This window comes from Mustelus asterias, chromosome 13, assembly GCF_964213995.1.
Source record: "Mustelus asterias chromosome 13, sMusAst1.hap1.1, whole genome shotgun sequence".
NCBI lineage: Eukaryota > Metazoa > Chordata > Chondrichthyes > Carcharhiniformes > Triakidae > Mustelus > Mustelus asterias.
The window spans coordinates 51,113,724-51,125,705 of record NC_135813.1 but is presented as its reverse complement, the minus strand read 5'-3'; the positions used below and the strand labels follow the sequence as shown (position 1 = coordinate 51,125,705).

The 11,982-nt window shown below is 50.3% G+C and overlaps 1 protein-coding gene across 9 annotated transcripts in view; it reads right to left on the bottom strand.

Annotated features, from left to right (window-relative positions):
• Window positions 1-1,769: 1,769 nt before the first annotated feature.
• exd3 (exonuclease 3'-5' domain containing 3) overlaps window positions 1,770-11,982 on the bottom strand; it is a 637,814-nt gene continuing 627,601 nt past the window's right edge. For 8 of the 9 annotated variants that reach the window (XM_078226739.1, XM_078226746.1, XM_078226745.1 and 5 more), the window contains one exon: window positions 1,770-2,559. In XM_078226739.1, coding sequence (XP_078082865.1) covers window positions 2,222-2,559 — 338 coding nt within the window. In that variant the 3' untranslated portion in view covers window positions 1,770-2,221. The remainder of the gene's footprint in view (window positions 2,560-11,982) is intronic. The other variant, XM_078226741.1, reaches the window with a different exon arrangement.

Here is an 11,982-nt window from a genome sequence, read left to right as displayed (position 1 = left end):
CTCGGTGGAGGATGTCAGGTCCATAACCAGAAGCTGCCGGGTATGCGCGGAATGCAAACCGCACTTCTACCGACCTGACAGGGCACAACTCGTTAAGGCCACTCGTCCCTTCGAAAGACTGAGTGTGGACTTTAAGGGCCCCCTTCCCTCGACAGATCGGAACGTGTACTTCCTCAATGTGGTTGATGAGTACTCACGATTCCCTTTTGTCATTCCCTGTTCTGATATGACCGCTGCCACGGTTACCAAGGCATTTTGTGATCTTTTCACCCTGTTCGGTTACCCCTGTTACATCCACAGCGATAGGGGCTCGCGTCGTTCATGAGCGATGACTTGAGGCAATACCTGCTCTCATATGGGATTGCCTCTAGTAGAACCACGAGCTACAACCCAAGGGGTAACGGACAGGTCGAACGAGAGAATGCTACAGTCTGGAAGGCTGTCTTACTGGCATTGAGGTCTAAAGGTCTTCCAGTCTCCCGTTGGCAAGAGGTACTCCCTGATGCGCTCCACTCCATACGCTCACTCCTGCGTACGGCAACCAACGCTACTCCTCATGAGAGAATGTTTTCATTCCCAGGAAGTCTTCCTCTGGGACCTCATTACCGTCTTGGTTGACGTACTCAGGACCTGTCCTCCTGCGGCGACATGTTAGGTCCCGCAAGTCCGACCCTTTGGTTGAACAGGTCCATCTCCTCCACGCCAACCCTCAGTATGCCTACGTGGCATATCCTGACGGGCGAGAGGACACGGTCTCGATTCGAGATCTGGTGCCAGCAGGGGGCTTGGAAACCCCTGTCGCTCCCACACCTACTGTTAGGGACCCCCCAACCATTTTTTTCCCTCCTGACACGGCGCGGGCAGTATCGGGACCACCACTTAACCCTCTTACACCCATGTACTGCTTGCCTGAGTCCAGGAGATGGTCGCCACTTCAAGGCGTGCCCGAGTTCAGCGGATTGTCACCACCTCGGGGTCTACCGGCCCGTGAGGCACTGGAGGAGTCGCTGGACATCGCCTTGGAGAGAACACCACCGCAATTGTCTGAACCGGTGTCATCGCCGGTGTTGAGGAGGTCACAACGATGGTGCGGTCCCCCAGACCGCTTGAACTTATCGACAAATGGACTATTGTTCTGTGTTTTGTACCCCGCCGGCCTTTGTTTTCAAAGGAGGGGTGAATGCGGTGAACCATTGTTGGTTCCCACTAGGTAGTGCTGAGCCATGGTCTGGCCGGTACTATGAGTCTGTATATATGTTACTGTTGGGGTTAGGGTTGGGCTGTTCTACCTGTTAATATAGTTGTTGTGGTACACCCCAGTCGGCTCCGCCTCCTGGGAGAGGTATAAAGGTCACTGCTCTGCCTGGTGACCCTTTAGTCTGGGATCGTGTACTGTATATGGTAGCTCTGTTATTGTTGGCAATAAAAACCTTTATTTCCCGAGTACATCACGCCTCTCGTGTGTTATATCGCGCATCAGCCCGTTGACAGAGAAGGCAGGGAGATTGGTGGAAGGATCACCCCCCCCCCCGCCCCACCCCCCCCGCCCCACTCCCCCCGCCCACCCCCGCCCCGCCCCCCCCACCCCCCGCCCCCCCCCACCCCCCCCACCCCCCGCCCCCCCACCCCCCCACGCCCCCCCCACCCCCCCCCACCCCCCGCCCCCCGCCCCCACCCCCCCGCCCCCCGCCCCCCGCCCCCCGCCCCCACCCCCCGCCCCCACCCGGCCTTTAGCACCAGAAGTGGTTACATTGTGTCAGAAACATTCTCATATCTCACCAGCACCTGGCAGTACTGCAACTTTATTGATTTGAAATGTGATACAGGAAACTGATAAAAAGGAATTACCTGAACTTTGCACAATATCCTCTTCAGAATGTCATTGCCTTTGATTCAAAGCAGCCTCTGAGCACCGTAAAACATTAAAAAACAATCGAGCAACAAACAGCAACGTCAAAACAGCCTGCTATTCATCTGCAGCAAGGTGGGGCAGTGGGAGGGGGAGGGGTGGGAAATACTTAGGATAATTTTGGAGTCGTACCTCATTCCGGCATCGTCACCGATCTTGACATAAAAGATACAATGCACAAAGAGAGATGGAGAAATTAAACACCAAAACTGGACAGTTCCCCAATGACAGGGCTCCCTTTCTCGCTACCTAATCTAAGATGAGCAGTGGCTTTTGATGGTGGTGAAATATCAAGTGTAGCACTGACAGCTGCTACAAATGGTAAAATGTCATATTGTCTGTGATGTGCAGAATCTCCTGGAACTGGGACAGCACTCGGCTGAAGTGGGAACCCTCCCAGAACACTTTGCCACATGACGTGCAGCAGTAAAACATGTCAACCTTGTCCAGGATCCCAGGCGGAATGGCTTCCACCTGCAACCTCGCACCACTCGTGAACCTCAGGGTCTTCATGTTGAGCTGTGAGCCGTCTGCCCAGTGACAGTTGGGATTGTATGCACCAGTATGACCCAGGCAGCTCCCAGTGTCTCTCTGCAAAGACATCTTGGGCTGTTTTGTACTGGAGAGCCTTCTTGTTGCAGCTGGCTGATCTGAAAGAAGAGCAAAATAAACTAAGGGAAACAATTTGGGAATCATGATTTTCACAACTCGGCACCATTCAATGCACAAAGAAAATAGGAGGAGGCTATTTGGCTCTTCGAGCCTGCTCCACCATTCATTATGATCATGGCTGATTATCCAACTCAATAGACTGATCCTGCTTTTTCCCCATAACTTTTGATCCCCTTCACCTCAAGTGCTATATCTAAATGCTCCTTGGAAACATAGCAAATTCTGCGGTAGCACGGGCTGACCACTCTCTGGCTGAAGAAATGTCTCCTCATCTCTGTCCTAAAAAGTCTGTATGCTCAGACTATGACCCGTGGTTCTGGACTCCCCTGCTGTCAGGAACATCCTTCCTGCATCGACCCTGTCTGGTTCTGTTAGGATTTTATAGGTTTCTATGAGATCTCCCCCTTATTCTTCAGAACTCCAGTGAATATAATCTTAACCAACTCAATCTCTCCTCATACGTCAGTCCAGCCATTCCACAAATCAGTTTGGTAAACCTTCTCTGCGGTCCCTCTATAGCAAGAACATTCTTCCTCAGATAAGGAGACCAGGTGTGGCCTCACAAGGGCCCTGAAAATTTCAGCAACACATCCCTGCTCCTGCACTCGAATCCTCTCACTATGAAGGCCAACATAACATTTGCCTTATTCACCACCTGCATGCTTACCTTCAGTGACTGGTGCACAAGGACACCCAGGTCTTGTTGCACATTCCCATCTCTTAATTTATACCCATTCAAATAATAATCTGCCTTCCTGTTTTTACCATTAAAGTGGATAACATCACATTCATCCACATTATACTGCATCTGCTATGCATTTGTCCACTCACTCAACTTGTCCAAATCACAATGAAGGATCTCTGGATCCTTCTCATAGCTCACTCTCCCACCCAGCTTTGTGCTAAATGAATATTTGGAGATATTAAATTTAGTTCCCTCATCTAAATCATTGATATATCTATAGTGAATAGTCGGGGTCCTAGCACCGATCCCTGTGGTACCCCTCTCGTCACCACTTGCCATTTGGAAAATCACCGTTTATTCCTACTTTTTGTTTTCTGTCTGTCAACCTTATACACACTCCCAAGCCTTAGACTTCAAAACTGTACGAGCGAATCGAATTGAGGGTACTGGGTTTATTACAAGGATGAAATTGCATCTGGCAGGGTGTACCTGACATCTGTCAAAGGCACATGCTTTTCTTCTTTATCTTCCTTTCTATCTCTTCTGTCACCCAGGAAGCGCTGGCATTGTTTTCTCTATCTTTCCCTTGAGGGAAAAAGCTTGACTGTGCCTGTTAGTCTCTTCTTAGAAGGTAGTCCATTATTCAGCTACTGTTTCTCCTACCAATATTTGCCTTCAATTTATTCAGCCCAGATATGTTTTTACCTGTTTGAGGATGGTTTTCCCTCAATTAATTATCTAATTATCGTCCTCACTGTCCACGGGGGTGGTGCCAGAGGACTGGAGAGTGGCGAATGTGGTTCCTCTGTTTAAGAAAGGGAATAGAAATGACCCTGGTAATTATAGGCCGGTTAGTCTTACTTCGGTGGTCGGTAAGTTGATGAAAAAGGTCCTCAGGAATAGGATTTACGACCATTTAGAAAGATGCAGCTTAATCCGGGATAGTCAGCACGGATTTGTGAAGGGCAAGTCTTGCCTCACAAATTTGATAGAATTTTTTGAGGAGGTAACTAAGTATGTAGATGAAGGTAGTGCAGTTGATGTCATATACATGGATTTTAGTAAGGCGTTTGATAAAGTCCCCCATGGTCGGCTTATGAAAAAAGTAAGGATGTGTGGGATAGAGGGAAGTTTGGCCGATTGGATAGGTAACTGGCTATCTAACAGAAGACAGAGGGTGGTGGTGGATGGAAAATTTTCGGGCTGGAAACCGGTTACCAGCGGAGTGCCACAGGGATCAGTGCTTGGTCCTCTGCTATTTGTCATTTTTATAAATGACTTGGAGGAGGGGGCTGAAGGGTGGATCAGTAAATTTGCTGATGACACCAAGATTGGTGGAGTAGTGGATGAGGTGGAGGGCTGTTGTAGGCTGCAAAGGGATATAGATAGGATGCAGAGCTGGGCTGAAAAATGGCAAATGGAGTTTAACTCTGACAAATGCGCGGTGATTCATTTTGGTAGGACAAATTTAAATGTAGATTACAGGGTCAAAGGTAGGGTTCTGAAGAATGTGGAGGAACAGAGAGGTCTTGGGGTTCATATCCACAGATCTCTGAAGGTTGCCACTCAAGTGGATAGAGCCGTGAAGAAGACCTATAGTGTGTTGGCGTTCATTAACAGGGGGTTTGAGTTTAAGAGCCATGGGGTTATGCTGCAACTGTACAGGACCTTGGTGAGACCACATTTGGAATATTGTGTGCAGTTCTGGTCACCTCACTATAAGAAGGATGTGGAGACACTGGAAAGAGTGCACAGGAGATTTACCAGGATGCTGCCTGGTTTGGAGGGTAGGTCTTATGAGGAAAGGTTGAGGGAACTTGGGCTTTTCTCTTTGGAGCGGAGGAGGTTGAGAGGAGACTTGATAGAGGTGTGGTGAACCATCGTTGGTTCCCACCAGGTAGTACTGAGCCAAGGTCTGGCCAGTACTATGAGTCTGTATATATGTTACTGTTGGGGTTAGGGTTGGGCTGTTCTACATGTTACTGTTGGGGTTAGGGTTGGGCTGTTCTACCTGTAATATAGTTATTATGGTACATCCCAGTCGGGCTCCGCCTCCTGGGAGAGGTATAAAGGTCACTGCTCTGTCTGGGACCCTTTAGTCTGGGATCGTGTATTATATATGGTAGCTCTATTGTAGTAGTCAATAAAAGCCTTTATTTCCTCGAGCATCTCTAGCCTCGTGAGTTATATCGCGCATCAATTTTATTGACTACTAATTGAACTCTCGTCGTTGAAAAAAAAAGAAAACGACACAGAGAGCATGGAGCAAATGCTTAAACCCGAACGGCTTACGCTGGACCCACATGCGGCGGGCGCCTCGTACACCTTCGACCACTGGTTGAAATGTTTTTAGGATTACCTCGAAGCCTCCGCAGCGGTCACCACAGACGACGACAGACTCCGGGTCCTCCACGTGAGGGTAAGCGATGCTGTATATTTAGTGATCCGTGCGGCCACCGACTACAAAGGGACCCTCGAGCTTCTTAAGAAGCGCTACATTAAACCGCCAAACGAGATGCATGCTCGATATCTCTTAGCCACTCGACGACGGCAGCCCGGCGAAACAACAGAACAGTACGCGTGCGAGCTCCTACAGCTACTGCAAAGCAGTGTCGGCAGACCAGAACATGAACGATCTCGCTCGAGATGCGTTTGTGGCGGGAATCGGATCGTCTTATATCCGACTTCGGCTGTTGGAGCAAGGTAATCTCGATCTCACTAAGTCTATAGAGCTAGCGGATGCGCTAGAAATGGCCTCCAAAAGCCTGGCGATGTACCCCGACGACCACGTGGAGACAGCGTGGCAGGGGCAGTCACAGACCCCACTTCATCCAGCGGGACCGAAAAGCTGCGTGATGGCGTTCCCACCCTCGGGCCTGACAACGGCAGCAGCTCCAGGCGGCCCGCGGTGTTACTTCTGTGGGTGAGTGAAGCACACTCGGCAGCGATGTCCCGCTAAAGCGGTGTTGTGCTCCGCCTGCGGCAAGAAGGGGCATTATTCGAAGGTATGTCGATCCAAACTTCCATCCAGGAACAGCAGTGCGGCGTGTGACTCCCCAGAGCCGGTTTCCTCGTCGTCGGCATCGTCAAGGGTTTCTTCCACGTGCGAGGCCAGGACGTCGCCATTCCAGACGACGGAGTCGCAAGAGACGCGCGACCACCAGGGGTCGCTGATTTTGGCACCATCGCCCACGTGCGCCCTATGGGAGCAGCCATTTTGGTCGGCACCAACCGCGAATGACCAGCAGGTGCCTGCTGTGGCACCCACGAACCAACGGTGGCGTCGATCATCCTGGACCAGGCAAAGCCTCACAGACTCGACAAGTCCATGATGGACATACAGGTAAGCAAACACACGATTTAATGTCTGTTTGACAGCGGGAGCACGGAGAGCTTTATTCACCCAGACGCCGTGAAGCGGTGTGGCCTCCAGATCCAGCCTGTCAAGCAGACAATTTCGATGGCGTTAAGGTCCCGGTCTGTCACCGTGCTAGGGAGTTGCGTGGTAAATCTAACGGTGCAGGGCACGGTTTACGAGAGCTTCAAGCTCCTGGTGTTACTGCACCTTTGCGTGCCAATACTCCTCGGACTAAATTTCATGGTCCACTTGAAGAGTGTAACCCTGCAGTACGGTGGGCCACTCCCTCCGCTTTCAGTGGGAGACTCGCAGCCTCTAAATTGCCCAACGCGCTCCACCTGTAGCCTCTCGACGCTTAAGATTACCACACCCTCCTTATTCCAGAATCTCGTGCCAGGCTGCAAGCCCATCGCGACTAAGAGTAGGCGTTACAGCACTGAGGATCGGATCTTCATTCGATCTGAGGTTCAGCGGCTCCTCAAGGAAGGGATCATACAACCTAGCGCTAGTCCTTGGAGAGCGCAGGTCGTGGTGGTCAAGAGTGGGAACAAACCCCGGATGGTCATAGACTATAGTCAGACCATTAACAGATACACGCAGCTGGATGCGTATCCCCTCCCGCGCATATCTGACATGGTCAACCAGATTGCGCAGTACCGGGTGTTCTCCACCATCGACCTAAAGTCTGCCTACCACCAACTCCCCATTCGCCCAGAGGACCGACAATACACGGCTTTTGAGGCGGATGGTCGCTTGTACCATTTTCTAAGGGTTCCTTTTGGTGTCACGAATGGGGTCTCGGTCTTCCATCGTGCTATGGACCGAATGGTGGACCATAACGGACTGCGGGCTACCTTCCCGTACCTGGATAACGTCACCATCTGCGGCCATGACCAGCAGGACCATGATACCAACCTTCTTAGATTCCGACGCACTGCATCTCGCCTGAATCTGACCTACAACAGGGAGAAGTGTGTATTTCGCACGCGCTGACTAGCTATCCTCGGATACGTGGTGGAAAACAGGGTCATTGGCCCTGATCCAGACCGTATGCGTCCCCTCCTCGAACTTCCCCTGCCCACTAGCGTAAAAGCACTGAGAAGATGCTTAGGCTTCTTCTCTTACTACGCACAGTGGGTTCCCAATTATGCGGACAAAGCCCGTCCGCTCATCAAGTCTCCCTCTTTTCCCCTAGCACCAGAGGCTCGTTTGGCCTTTGAAAAACTAAAAGCCGACATCGCGAAAGCCAAGATGCACGCTATCGATGAGTCCATCCCCTTCCAGGTGGAGAGCGATGCATCTGATTTCGCCCTGGCCGCCACACTTAACCAGGCGGGCAGGCCCGTCGCCTTTTTCTCTCGCACCCTCCAAGGCCCCGAAATCCGACATTCGGCGGTGGAAAAGGAGGCCCAGGCCATTGTGGAGGCCGTTCGGCATTGGCGCCATTACTTGGTGGGAAAACGGTTCACCCTGCTCACGGACCAGCGGTCCGTGGCGTTCATGTTCAATAACACGTTACGGGGCAAGATCAAGAACGATAAGATCTTGAGGTGGAGAATCGAACTCTCCACCTATAATTACGACATCATGTATCGTCCAGGGAAACTCAACGAGCCCTCAGATGCCCTGTCGCTTGGAACATGCGTTAGTATGCAGGAGAATCGATTGCAGGCTCTCCACAATGACCTCTGCCATCCAGGGGTCACTCGGCTCTACCACTTCATAAAAGCCCGGAATCTACCCTACTCGGTGGAGGATGTCAGGTCCATAACCAGAAGCTGCCGGGTATGCGCGGAATGCAAACCGCACTTTTACCGACCTGACAGGGCACAACTCGTTAAGGCCACTCGTCCCTTCGAAAGACTGAGTGTGGACTTTAAGGGCCCCCTTCCCTCGACAGATCGGAATGTGTACTTCCTCAATGTGGTTGATGAGTACTCACGATTCCCTTTTGTCATTCCCTGTTCTGATATGACCGCTGCCACGGTTATCAAGGCATTTCGTGATCTTTTCACCCTGTTCGGTTACCCCTGTTACATCCACAGCGATAGGGGCTCGTCGTTCATGAGCGATGACTTGAGGCAATACCTGCTCTCATACGGGATTGCCTCTAGCAGAACCACGAGCTACAACCCTAGGGGTAACGGACAGGTGGAACGTAAGAATGCTACAGTCTGGAAGGCTGTCTTACTGGCGTTGAAGTCAAAAGGCCTTCCAGTCTCCCGTTGGCAAGAGGTGCTCCCTGATGCGCTCCACTCCATACGCTCACTCCTGTGTACGGCAACCAATGCTACTCCCCATGAGAGACTGTTTTCATTCCCTCGGAAGTCTTCCTCTGGGACCTCATTACCGTCTTGGTTGACGTACTCAGGACCTGTCCTCCTGCTGCGACATGTTAGGACCCGCAAGTCCGACCCTTTGGTTGAATAGGCCCATCTCCTCCACGCCAACCCTCAGTATGCCTATGTGGCATACCCTGACAGGCGAGAGGACATGGTCTCAATTCGAGACCTGGCGCCAGCAGGGGGCTTGGAAACCCCTGTCGCTCCCATACATCCTGTTAGAGACCCCCCAACTATTGTTTCCCCTCCTGACACAGCGCGGGCAGCATCGGGACCATCATTTAACCCTTTTGCTCCCGTGTACAGCTTGCCTGAGTCCAGGAGATGGTCGCCACTTCAAGGCGTGTCCGAGTTCAGCGGATTGTCACCACCTCGGGGTCTACCGGCCCGTGAGACATTGGAGGAGCCGTTGGACACCGCCTTGGGGAGAACGCCACCGCGAGTGCCTACACCAGTGTCATCGCCGGTGTTGAGGAGGTCACAACGACGGTGCGGTCCCCCAGACCGTCTGAACTTATAGACTGATGACCAATTGTTCTGTGTTTTTTTTCTTGTACCCCGCCGGCCTTTGTCTTCAAAGGAGGGGTGAATGTGGTGAACCATCGTTGATTCCCACCAGGTAGTACTGAGCCAGGGTCTGGCCAGTACTATGAGTCTGTATATATGTTACTGTTGGGGTTAGGGTTGGGCTGTTCTACATGTTACTGTTGGGGTTAGGGTTGGGCTGTTCTACCTGTAATATAGTTATTATGGTACATCCCAGTTGGGCTCCGCCTCCTGGGAGAGGTATAAAGGTCACTGCTCTGTCTGGGACCCTTTAGTCTGGGGTCGTGTATTATATATGGTAGCTCTATTGTAATAGTCAATAAAAGCCTTTATTTCCTCGAGCATCTCTAGCCTCGTGAGTTATATCGCGCATCAAGAGGTTTATAAGATGATGAGGGGGATAGATAGAGTGAACGTTCAAAGACTATTTCCTCGGGTGAATGGAGTGGTAACTAGGGGGCATAACTATAGGGTTCATGGTGGGAGATATAGGGAGGATGTCCGAGGTAGTTTTTTTACTCAGAGAGTGGTTGGGGTGTGGAATGGACTGCCTGCAGTGATAGTGGAGTCAGAAACTTTAGGAACATTTAAGAAGCTATTGGATAGGCACATGGAGTACTTCGGGATGATAGGGAGGAAATAGCTTGATCTGGGTTTCAGATAAAGCTCGGCACAACAACGTGGGCCGAAGGGCCTGTTCTGTGCTGTACTGTTCTATGTTCTATGTTCTAATTCTGGATTTTTCTTTGTCTTTTTCCATACCCAGCTTAAACCTTATGGTACAAGGATTACTGAGAGCCAGTGTCCCTGACCCTGATCACTGTCCAGCAACCTGTTGGTTAAAGTGATGGGAAACAAGGCAGAGCTCCTGTCCCTCCAATGTTCAGTAATTCACCATGGAAAGCTACTCGATGTAACCATTAGGTGAGAATTAGGTTTGGATGTAACGCCTCTTCTGGCCCAATATTTGGCAAACACTCAGTTTCTGGACAACCCGCATTCCTGGAAAATGTTGGACGCCTGTGGAGCTGTAACCTAGCAGTATCTTCCCCTTCCAGACAAGAGTGCAGTCTACCCCAGGGTGGACACCGTCCCTCAATGGTACCCAAGGATATTCTAGGAACATAGGAAAAGGAGAAGACCATTTAACTCTTTGAGCCTATTCATCCATTCAATGAGATCAAGGCTGATCTGCAATCTATCTTCATGCACTTCAATTCATACACCTTAATGGTTTTGTTAAACAAAACCCGATCAGTCACTTTTTAATAATGAATAAATAAGCATTAATTACCTTTAGAGGAAGGCAGTTCTAATCTACCACCATGCTCCTGAAAGATCTAGTTCTATATTTTATCCTTTCATGGGATGTGGACATCACTGGCAAGGTCAGTATTTGTTGCCCATCCTTAATTGCCACTTGAACTGTGTGATTTGCTCAGCAATTTCAAAGGGCAGTTAAGAGTTGACCACATTGCTGTGGCTCTGGAGTCACATGTAGGCCAGACAGGTAAGGAAGGCAGATCACCATTACCGAGGCTAGCTTTTCAATTCCAGGTTTACAAATTAATTTAAATTCCAACATCTGAAGTGTTGAGATTGACCTCTCAGCCCAGAGCATTAGTCTGGGCCTCTGAGCTACTACTTACGTTACCCATGATGAGTCTCCTGTCTGAGACTCCATAACCGATGTGAACAGTTGCGCTCTATTGACTTAGAACATAGAACATAGAACATAGAACATTACAGCGCAGAACAGGCCCTTCGGCCCACGATGTTGCACCGACCAGTTAAAAAAAAAACTGTGACCCTCCAACCTAAACCAATTTCTTTTCGTCCATGAACCTATCTACGGATCTCTTAAACGCCCCCAAACTAGGCGCATTTACAACTGATGCTGGCAGGGCATTCCAATCCCTCACCACCCTCTGGGTAAAGAACCTACCCCTGACATCGGTTCTATAACTACCCCCCCTCAATTTAAAGCCATGCCCCCTCGTGCTGGATTTCTCCATCAGAGGAAAAAGGCTATCACTATCCACCCTATCTAAACCTCTAATCATCTTATATATTTCAATGAGATCCCCTCTTAGCCGCCGCCTTTCCAGCGAAAACAATCCCAAATCCCTCAGCCTCTCCTCATAGGATCTCCCCTCCATACCAGGCAACATCCTGGTAAACCTCCTCTGCACCCTCTCCAAAGCCTCCACATCCTTCCTGTAATGTGGGGACCATCATAAACTTGATCCTAGACTCCAGAGCCAATGGGATCAGTTCCTCCCAGCTGGAAATGTTCATGGTGTTCAGACGCCCTATCCTTCATTAAAGAGTCCAGTCACTCTCTGATACAATTCAGTCCTGCTTCAAGATGCCATAGCCCACATTTTGGTTGTCAGTCTTTACCTTTATCCTCACTGGCAATAGGTACGTTGTAGCTGCTGAATAGGATCATTTTCTGTGATCTTTGTTC